The sequence below is a fragment of the Pongo abelii genome, chromosome 3 (genome assembly GCF_028885655.2).
Source record: "Pongo abelii isolate AG06213 chromosome 3, NHGRI_mPonAbe1-v2.0_pri, whole genome shotgun sequence".
Lineage (NCBI taxonomy): Eukaryota > Metazoa > Chordata > Mammalia > Primates > Hominidae > Pongo > Pongo abelii.
The window spans coordinates 2,199,118-2,212,564 of NC_071988.2; the positions used below are offsets into that span (position 1 = coordinate 2,199,118).

The 13,447-nt window shown below is 45.5% G+C and overlaps 1 protein-coding gene across 2 annotated transcripts in view; it reads right to left on the reverse strand.

Annotated features, from left to right (window-relative positions):
- Positions 1 to 13,447, reverse strand: part of POLN (DNA polymerase nu) — a 169,628-nt gene that overhangs the window by 95,792 nt on the left and 60,389 nt on the right. For both annotated transcript variants that reach the window (XM_054554909.2, XM_063723276.1), the window contains exons 7-12: positions 12,291 to 12,448; positions 9,250 to 9,318; positions 7,669 to 7,729; positions 6,856 to 6,920; positions 4,021 to 4,104; positions 3,603 to 3,698 (exon numbers count right to left, since the gene is read on the reverse strand). In XM_054554909.2, the coding sequence (XP_054410884.2) occupies positions 3,603 to 3,698; positions 4,021 to 4,104; positions 6,856 to 6,920; positions 7,669 to 7,729; positions 9,250 to 9,318; positions 12,291 to 12,448 (533 nt within the window). The remainder of the gene's footprint in view (positions 1 to 3,602; positions 3,699 to 4,020; positions 4,105 to 6,855; positions 6,921 to 7,668; positions 7,730 to 9,249; positions 9,319 to 12,290; positions 12,449 to 13,447) is intronic.

Below are 13,447 nucleotides of genomic sequence, written 5' to 3' on the forward strand. Positions count from 1 at the left end.
TGAATAAAACAGGAAGGGCATCTGTCTTGCTCACGGCTGTATCCCACATACTGGATGCCCAGCAGTGGGTCAGTGCACACACATGACCTGGAGACCCCATCACTTCAGTTAGTCAAGGGGTCTCAGAAGCAACTCCCAGAAATGATGAGTGGCTGGTCCAGGAATCCTGACCCCAAGGCTGGACTACCTTCCCAGAGTTTGAACTCCTTATGATGTTCTAAGAACATGTGACTTCACTGCAGAAAAAAAACATCAAAGCTTCCTTCAGTTCGTTAGGGAGGGACCCTTGTTTCCCACTCATCATGTGCCTGCTGAGGGGAGGGAATTCCCACTATACCCCAGCAGGAGTGAGCGGACCAGCTAGGCACCACAGGACTCTAAACTACACTGCACAGGTACAAGGGGACATGTGTTCTTCAGCCCATGAGGAGCATCTGAGAACCCTGAGGTGAGTGTCAAAGAACTGACATTGCATAGATTGTGTTCTCTTATCACACTTCATTTAATTTAGAAATCAAGGCCAGGCATGGTGGCTCATGCCTGTAATTCTAGCACTTTGGGAGGCCGAGGTGGGCAGGTCACCTGAGGTCAGGAGTTTGAGACCAGCCTGGCCAACATGGTGAAACACCATCTCTACTGCAAATACAAAAATTAGCTGGGTGTGGTGGCAGGTGCATGTAGTCCCAGCTACTCAGGAGGCTGAGGCAGGAGAATCGCTTGAACTTGGAAGGGGGAGGTTGCAGTGAGCTGAGATTACATCACTGCACTCCAGCCTGGGTGACAAGAGTGAGACTCTGTCTCAAAAAAAAAATTTTTTTTAGAAATCAATAACAAAAACTATCTGGGACTCCCCCACACATTTGGAAATGTTAAGACATACTTCCAAATAACTCGATGGTCAAAGAATTATAACAGAAATGAGAAAATATATAGAGTCAAACAATGAGAAAAAGATAATACATCTCAAAACTTGAAGGGTTCATTAGTGACTTCCTGAGCATCCACTATGCCCCAGGCATTGTACTAAGCACTGGGAACATCCCAGGAACAAAAAAAAGTCATGCACTGTTAGGGCTACATGTAGTTGGGGGAGCTGGGCAGCAGCAAATCTGTGTGTGACACAGGGGATACCATCAGCTGGTTTCCCTGACATCAAACATGGATTTGTGGAGGAAAAGGGCAGGGAGGGGACAGGTGCTAGGGTGAGAGGAGCCGCAATGCTCACCAAGGCCTCCGGGAAGGGGGAAGGGAGGATGGAGAGAAGTCACGAGAAGAAATCTGAATCTTGAATTTGGCCATGTACCTGGCACAAGCCAATCTTTTCATATGCATGAATGAGCAACTTGACTTACTCAGTTAAATCAAAGAGTGAGGCTAATATGATTTATGCTCATTATGTCTTTATGGGAGAAAAATGAGCTCTTCGTGAAAGCTGTTGTCTTAACAAGAGAGCACATCAGCACCAGAAGAGAGTAACGCTTCCTTTCTTGCATTGCTGGTTGTCTGGAGAGGGAAGGGAGCTGCCAAGGGAAGGGCAACAGTGCCAGCTGGTGCCAGGACAGAGGTGAGCTCAGGTGCAGGTGCGGGATGCGTGGCTTGCCCAGGCAGCGCCCCCTGCTGGAGCTCTGGGGCATGCTGCCCATGTCCACTGTGGTGTTGAGACCCAAGCCTTAGTCTCTCTCTACAGCAAGTCAGATGCTGCTTCCAGGAACCACCTGCTGACCCAGCACTCCATGAACACACTGCAGATGCTAAGTTCAGCACCAGGGGCTGGTTTGGTTCTGGGAACAAACTGAAGTCTTTGATCTGCACAACCTACATTCTAATGGAAAAAGCAAACACACACCTAAGATAAACTTTAGGTAGTGGTGAGTTGTGTGCAGAAAATAACTCAAGGTGAAGAAACAGCTGTGATTGGGGGCCTTACTGTAGTCTGGGTGACCAGAGGTCTCCTGAATGCAATGTTTAAGCTGACAGTCAGAAGCAAGCAGGAAAAATTTGTGGCACGAGTCTGGGGACAGAGAAGGAGCTGGTGCACAGAGCTGCAGGCAGCTCAGCAGCCGCTGGAGTGGGGAGAGAGAGGAGGTGCTGGGCCAGGAAGGCACAGCCAGAGCACAGGCCTGGGGATACGCTCTGCAGCTTGGATTTGATGCTAAGTGCAATAGAAGCTACTGGAAGTCCTAGGGCAGTAACGTGATTTTTCCAATGCTTTTAAAGGATCACTCTGCCTGGGTGTGAGGGATAAGCAGCATGGGCAAGAGTGGTTGGAGGGATCTAAGTGAGAAAGGTCTATGGTGGGGGGGATGGGGAAAAGGAGGCACACTCAGGACCTATTTTGTGGGTAGAGACCACGACACTCGCTGTGAGGGGAGGCAGAAGGAAAGTCAAGGACAACTCATAGGACTTTACTCGGAATGGCCAGTGCTTACTGGTCTTTTGAGAGCTTTTATGTCAGGCACAGTCCTAAGTGCTGTTTCACACAGACACATGGACACATACACACACGCACACACACACTGAATCCTCACAAGATTCCAGTAGGGAAAGTACTATTATTATCTTTCTTTTATAGATCAGGAAACTGAGGCACAGAGCAGTTGAGTAATGTTTTCATGTTGTCCAAACCATGCTGGCCAGTGATGGCTGACCCCACTGCCCTTGTTCTTACTCACTACTCTGCACTGGCTCCCAAGGACCTGGAAGGAGGATGGGCCCTTCATTAAGGTGGAGAAAGCTTGAAGAAGAAGAGGATTTGGAAGAGGGCAGTTCCAAGTCCCTCCAGTGGAGCATCCTCTGCAGGAGTCCATTATTCACCCAGTAACTGCCCATTAAACCAGCAAAGGCCAAGTGCAGGCACAGTCAACGAGCTCAGGCTCCTTGAGGGCCTGTACTCTAAGACACCCTCACAGGGCAGAGACTGGAGGAATGTGGTGCTGGAGAGGCAATAGGGCTACAGGAGACATCTTAGAAGGAAACCTCCTCTGTTACAAAGTCAAATGCTGGACAGAGCACAGAAAGCACAAACTGGAGCCTCAAAAGCTGGCTTTCACCACAATAACCAATATTCACAATAACATGAATTCACTTATTTACTGACTTCCACTCTGTGTCTTTTCAGTAAAAGCACTCACTGGCTTCTGAATATCGATGTATACTCTCCCACTCCAACACAGCACAATCTCACTACTCCTTGTCTTCAAAAAAATTGATTCCTCTCAAGAGAGGGGTAGGTAAAATTCTCTAAAATAAATCTTGGGAAAGGAGAAGACTGATGACCCATTTCTAGTTCCTCTTGGGGACACGAAGCAAAGAGGTTGTGACTGGATTGTCAAGAAGTTGGTTTTAAGAATAAAACTCCACCAAATTATGCTTTTCAGGAAGTCAAGTCAATTAACTGCTTCTGCAAAAGTGTACTGTCTGCCTCTCTCTCCTTGGCCCGTAGCGAGAAAAGCAACCTTGGTGTGGGGAGCCCCTCTTCTGCAGAAACTGCTGCCAGCATGAGGGGACGGCCTAAGAGTCTCAGGTGGGTCTGAAGGTCAGCACACATATGGTGCAGACATGCTGTCATTCTAAAAAGAAAAAGGATAACTCTGAAACCTTACCACTGCTTCTGATGTGGACGGGTATTTCTGCAGCCCCGTTCTGGGGAGACTGTTCCTTTGACTCAGCAGGTGCAGCTTTAACTTGCCAAAGAGGATCTTCAACAAAGCAATTTACACATGGTGAGGGAATATCACATTTGAGAGAAACAGAACATTACTATGGCAGAGCCCATGCCACCAGCCAGAGAAGACACACCCAAACAGACGTTACGACATGCTTAAATTCTCATTTAGTACTTTTCTTCAAGTTAAAGGCTTTGAAGTAATGAATCTCAATGTGTTCATTACTTGTGAGAGAACATGAGAAACTTACTTTCAGATAGTTGACATAAAATAATACTTATAAATTCAAAATAAATCTCCCTTTAACTCCTGAATAAGAAATACATTTTATGAAAGAACCAAAATTCAGCTTTACCTCTCGAAGCTGGTTATTGCTTGTTATAAGAAACGGTTCTCCTGCAACAAAATGAGCTTCTTGCTCCAATTCCTTGAGACGAGCCTGAAAATATGATACACAATTAATCTCATTCATAGTTTTCACAATTTAAGATTATTTAATTTGTTCATCAAACAATTCTCAACAGTGAGATGGGCACAGTGGCTTACGCCTGTAATACCAGCCCTTTGGGAGGCCGAGGCAGGAGGATCACTTGAGACCAGGAGTTTGAGACCAGCCTGGGCAACACAGTGCGGCCCCACCACTAAAAAAAAAAAAAATTAGCCAGGCATGGTGGTGCACACCTGTAGTCCTAGCTACTTGGAAGGCTGAGGTGGGAAGATTGTATGAACCCGAGAGTTCAAGGTTGCAGTGAGTTATAACTGTGCCATTGCACTCCAGCTTGTGTGACAGTGAGACACTGTCTTAACAAACAAACATAGACACACAAAATTCCCAAAGAAAGCTCTTAAGAGAGTAATAAATAACCTATAATTTATCAAAATAAGCATACAAATACATATTTTGGCCAGGCATGGTGGTTCACACCTGTGGTCCCAGCACTTTGGGAGGCTGAGGCAGGTGGGTGTCTTGAGCCCAGGAGTTTGAGACCAGCCTGGGCAACATAGTGAGACCTCATCTCTACAAAAAAATAAAAATAAAAATAAACATATTTTGCCTCATGGTGAAATACCTAGGCTCATAGAAGCATCCTCCCCCAAAGGTAAGAAAACAAACTTAAAGAAGCAAAAATGATGGGAAGGAAAGAATCAATTCTCCAACAATATTAAGACTAGAAAAGGGATCCAACATCACATAGAACAAGACAGAGGTAGAAAGTATAGCAAACAGGCTTGTATCCAGAATACATCAGGATATCCTATATATCAGTAAGAAAAAATAGAAAAATGGGCAAAAGACTTGAGCAGATCCTTTGCAAAAAGAAATTCCTGAAAGCTAATGATGCTATGAAAAGCTAGTCAACCCCGCTAATGTGAAATGTGACATACAAAATGATATCACTCTGGTCCAGAGCTCTAAAGTAGAGTCAGGGAGCCATTCTAAGGACTGCCTGCATGACCTGAAACACTGAAAAACAAAAACAAAAAAACAGGAACTTGCATTGAACCTCTGAACTGGGCCAAACTGCAATGACCACAACATCCTGGAAAACAGCTAGATTTTGCCAGTGCTGCACCTCCTGAAGAGCGACAACCAATGAGCTCAACGGACTCATGTACTAAGCCAACTGCCTCCACCAATGATAATTCTTTCACAACAACTGTGTATTCACCCTTAGCTTCCTTTTAAAAATCTCAACTCCCCTTCCTCTCTTCAGAACACATATTGGCCTTTAGCTGAACCTGTGTATCCTGAATTGCAGTTCTAAGACCCCAGTAATGCCTTGTCTAACTGCTTTGCAGTCTGGTCTTTCACCTCTTCTTGGTTGACATTAGTAATCAGGAAAACAGAAACAAAACTCATAATGAGATATCATTATAGACTCACCAAAATGGCTACAATGTAAAAGTCTGATGCAGCCAGGGGAAGTGAGGATGTGCAAGAATGGGATCCCGTATGCATTCTCATGGGTGAGACTCTGGGAAGCCACTGGGCATTATTGAATAAAACTAAGCAACAGCTTCCCTGTGTCCCAGCAGCACTAGTCACCTCATAGCCCACAGAAACCTGTGCCCACGGGCACAGGGAATGCACTCAGAGGTACAGCGTGGTTTGTAATGACTGCCACTTGGAAACAACCACACGCCTATTGGCAGTGGGACAGAGACACCAAGGGCAGCACAGTCCACAACAGAAAACTCCACAGCACTGAGTGACACACAGAAATACAGGTGGAGCTGAGATGTAGAAGGCTGGGTGAAAGGCCACATGTAAATCACTGTTTACTTACAGTTCAAAAGCAAAGCTAAACTACATTGTTTAGGCTTTGAAGTGGGAAAGCTAGAAAGAAAAGCAACAATGAAAAGGCTACAAAAGTCAGGGTTGCAGTTACTTTTGGCAGCGAGAAAGGGGTTCTGATAGGGAAAGCACACAGGGCTCTGGAAATTCTATGCTTTGAGCCAGGTGATGGTTATATTGGGGGTTTCCTTTAAACATTTTATCTTAAAGATGCTCCTGGCATGTGGTTTAGCCTTTTAAAAATTTGTACAGATGTATGAGGTACATGAGAAAATGCATTACGTGTCTATAATGTGTGGTGGTCAAGTCAGGGTATTCAGAGCGCCCATCATTCGAGTTCAATACCTTTTTGTTAAGTACAGTCATCCTACGCTGCTATCAAACACTGAATTTATTTCTTTTATTTTACTGTATGTTTGCACCCTTTAGCCTGCTTCTCTTCACCTTCGCCCTCCCCACTGCTCACCCTTCCCAGTTTCTGTGTCTATTTTCCCACTCTCCACCTACATGTGTTTTCTTAAGAAAACTGAAGTAGAGCATTTTTATGTATTTTTTCATGCATCTTTATACATTTCTGTATTTTTATTTTTCAAGAAACCCAAGAATTCCTTCACCAAACTATAGGGGACAATGTTCCCGTAAGAAAAACGTAAACTTTTGAGGAGGATCCTGAGGAGCCATTAAAGAACTCCCTGGACACACATGCACTAGATGCTGTTTAGGTCTTTTCAATGCTTGTTTCTCCCCTGCAGGAGTCAGAAAGAGGGAGAAACACTGTCAACATCAGACACGGAAGAGAAGAAAAGGAGAATCTACTCTCGATCTGCCACTGGGAACAACTATCTCATGCAGGAAAGTGACGGCCAGTACAAACCGTCTGGAATAATAACTTACCCCAAGAAGTGCTGACGTCTTCTCCATCTCCTCTTTGTTCACCTGAATGGCATGGCTTTCCATCACTGTGATTCAAAACCCAAACCAGATCATATTCACATTAATGTATCCTTTTTACTAAAGACTAAAATGCTTCGCTCCCTGATGAGGACAATAATGACTGCAACTGCCATTTACTCAGCACCTGTCGCATGCCAACCTCTGCACAGGATCTGTCAGGATCCCTGTGTCATACAGGCAAATGGGGGCATTGACAGAGCTGGCCTTTGAGGTGGGAGTGGGCGAGGGGACTGCACTGGCCAGCCTGGCCTTTCCCACACTGTGAATGCCCCCGGGCTGATGTGGTGCCCATCAGGACCTGCGTCAAAGGCAAAGGCAGAAGAGAGCCCTGCATCGGTTCTTGTAGGAAGGTTCTCAAGGTTATAAGGACAGCAAATCAGAATGAGAGGCAACCAGTAACACATAAAACATCTAGAGAAGCCTACTCCTCCTGGGCCACACATAAAACATCTAGAGAAGCCTACTCCTCCTGGGCCACACATAAAACATCTAGAGAAGCCTACTCCTCCTGGGCCAGGCAGCACAGCAGGGATCCCATAAGACCAAGATGTCAGAACCTCTAGTCTTTCCACACCAAGAGGGAATGCAGTCCAACCCCTCACTACAGAAAGGGAAAATAATAGGCTTACTACCTCTCTGGTGCCCATGGGATATACCATCTACTCCTAAGTAAGGTACGGAGAAATATTCATCCCAAACAATATGAAGAACCCTCTAGAAAAATGGCTGTACTTCATCTTTATGGTAACTTACCTGCCAAAATTGGTATCAGAGGAAGCTCCAAAGTACAAAATAGCTGCCATAAACCATAATCCTGTTTAATAGGAAGAAATAATATCAATGTCAATTTAAATATTATTGTATCTGCATTTTGTTGAAAAGCCTACTTTTTTTTTTTTTTTTTTTTTTTTTTTTGAGACAGAGTCTTGCTCTGCTGCCCAGGTTGGAGTGCAGTGGCACGATCTCGGCGCACTGCAACCTCCACCTCCAGGGTTCAAGTGATTCTCCTGTCTTAGCCTCTTGAGTAGCTGGGACTACAGGCACCCCCCACCATGCCAGGCTAATTTTAAAAATTTTTGGTAGAGATGGAGTTTTGCCATGTAGGCCAGGCTGGTTTTGAACTCCTGACCTCAAGTGATCTGCCCACCTTGGCCTCCCGAAGTGCTGGGATTACAGGCATGAGCCACCGCACCCAACCAAAAAGCCTACTTAATTTTGTTGAGCTAGAATTAAGGCGACCCCTATCATGGGCATGGCTGGTCTTCTACCCAACCTCTACTCCTCTTGCTTGCTCTTCCTAATGAACTCTTATTTCCCTTAAGTAGCCTATTTTATTACCAAGATCTGGTAGAGATATTTAGAAATATAGATAGGTTCAAGTCAAACATTGGAGGTGGAAAAAAAGAAATATCCGATAGGCCAAGCCCCATCCTCAATTTTCTTCACTCTTTTTCATTTTTAAGATTGATTTAAGCATTTGTGGACTTTTAGTCTACCCTTTTAATTTCAGAATAGGCTTACTGAATTCCCAAAATTTACCAATAATTCTCATTGATTTTTCACTGCCACTATGGATTAATTTGAGGAACATTAGAATCGTTATTCCAGGCCACCTCCCCTGAGAGCACGGAATCTCTATTTATCTGGGCCTTCCTGTGTTCTTCATGAGTCTCATCATTTTTATTTTTCCTTCTGCCATTAGAGAGTCCCAGGCTCCATCCTCCAACTCGTGCCCTCATGTTCCCTCCTGCCCCTCCAGACCCATTCTCTGCCCTGCCCTTGCCCATAAGGCGGGGCAGGCTCCTCCAGATCATATCATCCGGGCCACTCCTCTGCCCTCAGATTGGGCATCAAGGGCAGGAGGGAGGGAAACAGGCTGAGCTACCGCCTCTCCCTGGAGGTTTCTCCTTCTGGCTGGTTCCCTTTGCCCTCCCTGGCCTCTGGACACAGTCCCTTCACTCAACTCTTCTTGGTGGTTCATTGCAGACACTGTCTGCTTCCCAGGAAGACTCTGGTTGAGTGAAGCTATGTCCATCCCACTGTTAATCAAAATCAATGCTCAGCTTTTACATTAACTATGGCATTGGAAACATCCCACTTAAAGAGGAGGCTTTAAAAAATATTACAATTGTTTTCAACCTACAGAAAGCATTTTTAAAACTTCAGGTCTTATCATTCTAGACTACCCTTTTCTGAGTAATGCACAGGTTCATTTGTTCTTAGAACTCAATGTTTCATTTCCTTCACATTCAAACTCCCTGGGAGTGCGGGTGCAAATGAAAAGACATCTCTTGTGAGCCTCTGTCAGCCAGAAATTATAATAAAATGCCTTGCCTTCAGTTTAGAGCAAAGGTCCCTTGTAAGTCTGTAGAGTATCTTCAGGTTCTCACGTACATTCTGAATCTTTAAAAGAGCAAAAGTATTTTTAAAGATCAGATAAACTTGGTGGCAGTGCTCATCACAGTCTGGAACTGACATGACTTGAAAAATGTTCCCTAGTAAAATCCCATGAGGTTTTCAATGGCAGATGTCATGTATGTGGTACTATCACCAAACACCTCGACTAGACAAGTTCCCATCTATAGAAAGTGCTTCTACTGCGCAAGTGCCAGCTATCCATAGTTGGACACTTCCTCCCAAACTACGGTATTTCTTTATTTTACAGACTGAGAAACAGAACCACAGAGAAGCCTAATGTCTCAGGTACAATGATTAAATGGTAGTAGGGAGAGGAGAATGCAGACCTGGCCTCTCTGGAGTCCACAGCTCCATTCTCTCAGCCTTACCACCTTGCACCTGCGCAGAGCTGCTGCCACATTCCACACTTACCCCTCCATTCTCACCCCAGGAGATGCACACAGAGGCCCTGGGAGATGACAAACAAGGGTATGTGTTCAGCTGACAAAGAGGGAGATGGGATGAGATGAGTCCCTCAATACAGAGTCTAATTATCCTTCCCCTAACCTGGAGCACCAGGACCTTTTCAACACCCCATTCTGCCAAACAAATCCCCCACCTCTAGCCCACTCAGACTCAGTTTTCTGCTGAAGGCCTGAGATTAGAGTGAACATCCCATGGGACCAGTGGCTAACCGCACACACCCTGACATTGTTTTCTAGTCATCTTGGTTGTGGCTCTCCTGTTGGGAGAACATCCTATGGAAGAGTCCCTCCACGTCAAGTTCTTGACTGCCACCTGGCAGAATTCTACCTGGCTGCCTGCAGGAGCCTTCTACACCCCAAAACTGACCATGTGACTCCTAGTTTGAATACCCCCAGGATAGGCCCAGCTCCCTGGTATGGCACAGATGCATAAGGAGCCCCTACATCTTCTCTGGCTCCCCACAGCCATGCCTCCTTCTCCCCAGGTTGGTCTTGCTGTCCTCCACAGAGGCACTATGTTCTCTGAGAGTCTTACCATATCCCTGCTGCTCCCTCTACCTGGAACTCTCTTCCATTTATCTGAACAATTCATGCCACCTCTTTGGAGAGAAGGGTGTAATCTGTGATCATGTAGATTAATGGCTGGACTTCCATCTCCCACCCTCATCCATGCCCTGCATGGCTCAACTACAGAGACATATCTGGCTGATGAGACATAAACAGAACTGCATCTGAGGCTGCCTCTTTTCTGCCTGGAGTGTGGATGAGTTGAACTCTGGCCTCAATTTGACCCTGGGCAAGGTACATGTACGTTAACCTTTCTATACCTCAGTTTTCTCATCTGTAAACTGGGATTGATAATTCTGAGATGGACAACTCTTTATTTCTAATATCTCAGCTTCTGTTTGGAGAAGTCTCCCTGCCTGATGGCATGAACTCTGGGTAGGGATACTAATCAAGATGCCCGGCCTCCCTGGTGGGGTGTAGACACATGGTACAAGGAGGGAAAGAAAACACTCTCCAAGTGCTGAAACTTTGACTTTTGGACAGAGAAAACGTCATGGCTCAGTGCTGCCACCATGCCTACCAGTTCCAGCTCCCTGGGACCCAGGGCTACCTGGCTCCTGTTCTTCCCAAGGCCTGGTACTGCTTTTCCTCTGATTCTGTAGGCTACCCCATATCCTTCTGATAAATCTCTTTTTATATTAAGGGAGAGTGCGTTTCTGCAACTTATAACCCCAAACCCCTATTGGTACAAATCTTCACATCACAGATGATCTGTGAGGATGAAGTACATGAGGCAAATATCCCCAGCTCAGTGCCCGGTGCCCGGCACAGGCTCATATCACCTCTTACCCCCAACTCAGTGCCCAGTGCCCAGCATGGGCTCACATCACCTCTTACCCCCAGCTCAGTGCCCAGCACACGGCTTGGGCTCACATCACCTCTTACCCCCAGCTCAGTGCCCAGTACATGGCACGGGCTCACATCACCTCTTGCTTTGCTCTGATTGCTTGAGCTAGCTCAGTGGCCTGTGTGTTCTTCCAGCAGTGATTTTACCATGTAATTGTTCACTGACAGCTAACTAGAAAGCCTGAACAGGGTGGCCCCAACTGTGGCCACATTACCACCACTAGATACCTCTCCTCTGGGGCCTGCTGAGAAGTCTCTCTCTGGGTTCTAGGCACAGTTCTAGAAGGTGTGAGTGCCTTTGTTTCTCCAGATGGTGCTTCCTGATAACGAGGGGCATCTCTAGCAGGGGAGGGCCTGGAGAGAGACCCAAGACAGTTTTTTTTTTGTTTTTTTTTTTTTTTTGAGACAGAATCTCACTCTGTCACTCAGGCTGGAGTTCAGTGGCACAATCTCAGCTTACTGCAACCTCTGCCCCCTAGGTTCAAGCAATTCTCCTGCCTCGGCCTCCTGAGTAGCTGGAACTACAGGCACCTGCCACCATGATTGGCTAATTTTTATATTTTTAGTAGAGACAGGGTTTCACTAGGTTGGCTAGGTTGGTCTTGAACTCCTGGCCTCAAGTGATCGGCCCACCTCAGCCTCCCAAAGTGCTGTGATTACAGGCATGAGCTGCTGCACCTAGCCCGAGACCCAGGGCAGTTCTGACCATTCTCTCCGCACAGACTGAAGAGTAGCCATCCCAGGACCTCTGGCACTGTGGCCACGTCACCAGCACTAAGGATTTATCAATGAGTGGCATTCTGTTCATGGAGCAGGTGACACTGACACCAGAGAGTCGTCTGGAAGAGTCACACTATGGACAGATTTCCTAGGAACAGGTGCCATGGAAGAACAGCCATCACCCATCCTTATTCAACATCCTCCACCAGAAATTCCAAGGTCACAACTATTTGTGCTGAATAAGTGAAAATGAATGTTGACAATGTTCTTTTTACTATTAGGCTATCAATAAAATAGAAAAAGCTTCCAGAAAAAATAGGATGTATTAAGGTTCATAACACCTTATCTTAAACAACTCACCACAATATTTCTTGAGGAATTTCCATATGTGTTGTTCACTTTAAAAGTAATGGATTTTTCACAGTATTTTTCTACTAAATCTTCAAAAGAGGGTGTGGCATCACTAGGATCTATAAGCCATGCAGCAATTCTGGGATCTAGCCCTACAAAATCAGCAACTGAAGAGAAAAAGGTCATTCAGTCATCCCAAGAAAAACCAATAGTTGTTTTTCCTGCTTTGACAAGGTTCTTAAGTTCAAACGAATAGTAGTAGTATTGTCATCCTCTCAAATTATAGAGTTAAGGACCAAAGTGACTTTCCATTATTCTCCAGAATTTAGAACCTTTGATAAGGCAGCCTCGATGAACCCAAGTCCCACATGGCCCATCTCTGTGGGTGTCACATTAAAGAGGCAGATTTCAAGTAGCCATAAAGGAGGGACTCCAAGCTCACTTGCAATTTGGATCTCTCAAAAACATGTTAAAAGCTGTCGAAGTCAGAGTAGTGGGCCATGCTTCCTGCCTCCCCTCCTTCTTGCTCCTCTTTCCCTCAGGCATCCTCTCTGCCAAGTCCTGCCCTCCTCCAGCCTGTCACTGGGCTGTCTGGCACCATGGAGTCTGGAATCCAAGCCTCTTGAGCAAAAGGAAGAAGGGCGGGAGTTGCCTGAGCACAAAGGACACCCTCGTCACTGAGTGTTGAACAGGTAGTGTGTGCAAGGCAAAGACACTTTGGCATTCTCCCTGAAGTGTGGAAAATCCACAAGACAACTAATGTGTGGTGCTTTGGTACTGTGGAAGGAACACCAGGCCTGGATTCTGAATCGCCCTCTGAGCCTGGGAGGCCACCTCACCCCTTCAGTGTTAGTTTCTTCATCCAAAAACTGGGGGGAAAGATTACTGTAATTATCTGCGATATACATGAGAAAACGCTTTTTAAAAAGTAAACATGATATTTGCTAAACAAACAAGTTTTTATACCAGAACACTTTAGACATGAAGGGAGAGTCATAAAAGGCTGGGGAGGTAGGGCGGGCTATAAATTAATAGACAAACTAAATCTAAAGTGACTGCTTCTTAAGTTACTTTAAAATTTTGAATTGTGTCATACAAAAATAAGGAATTTGCCTTTAAATAAAACTATAGTCTTAGATCATATCACATTAAATATTATATGTTCA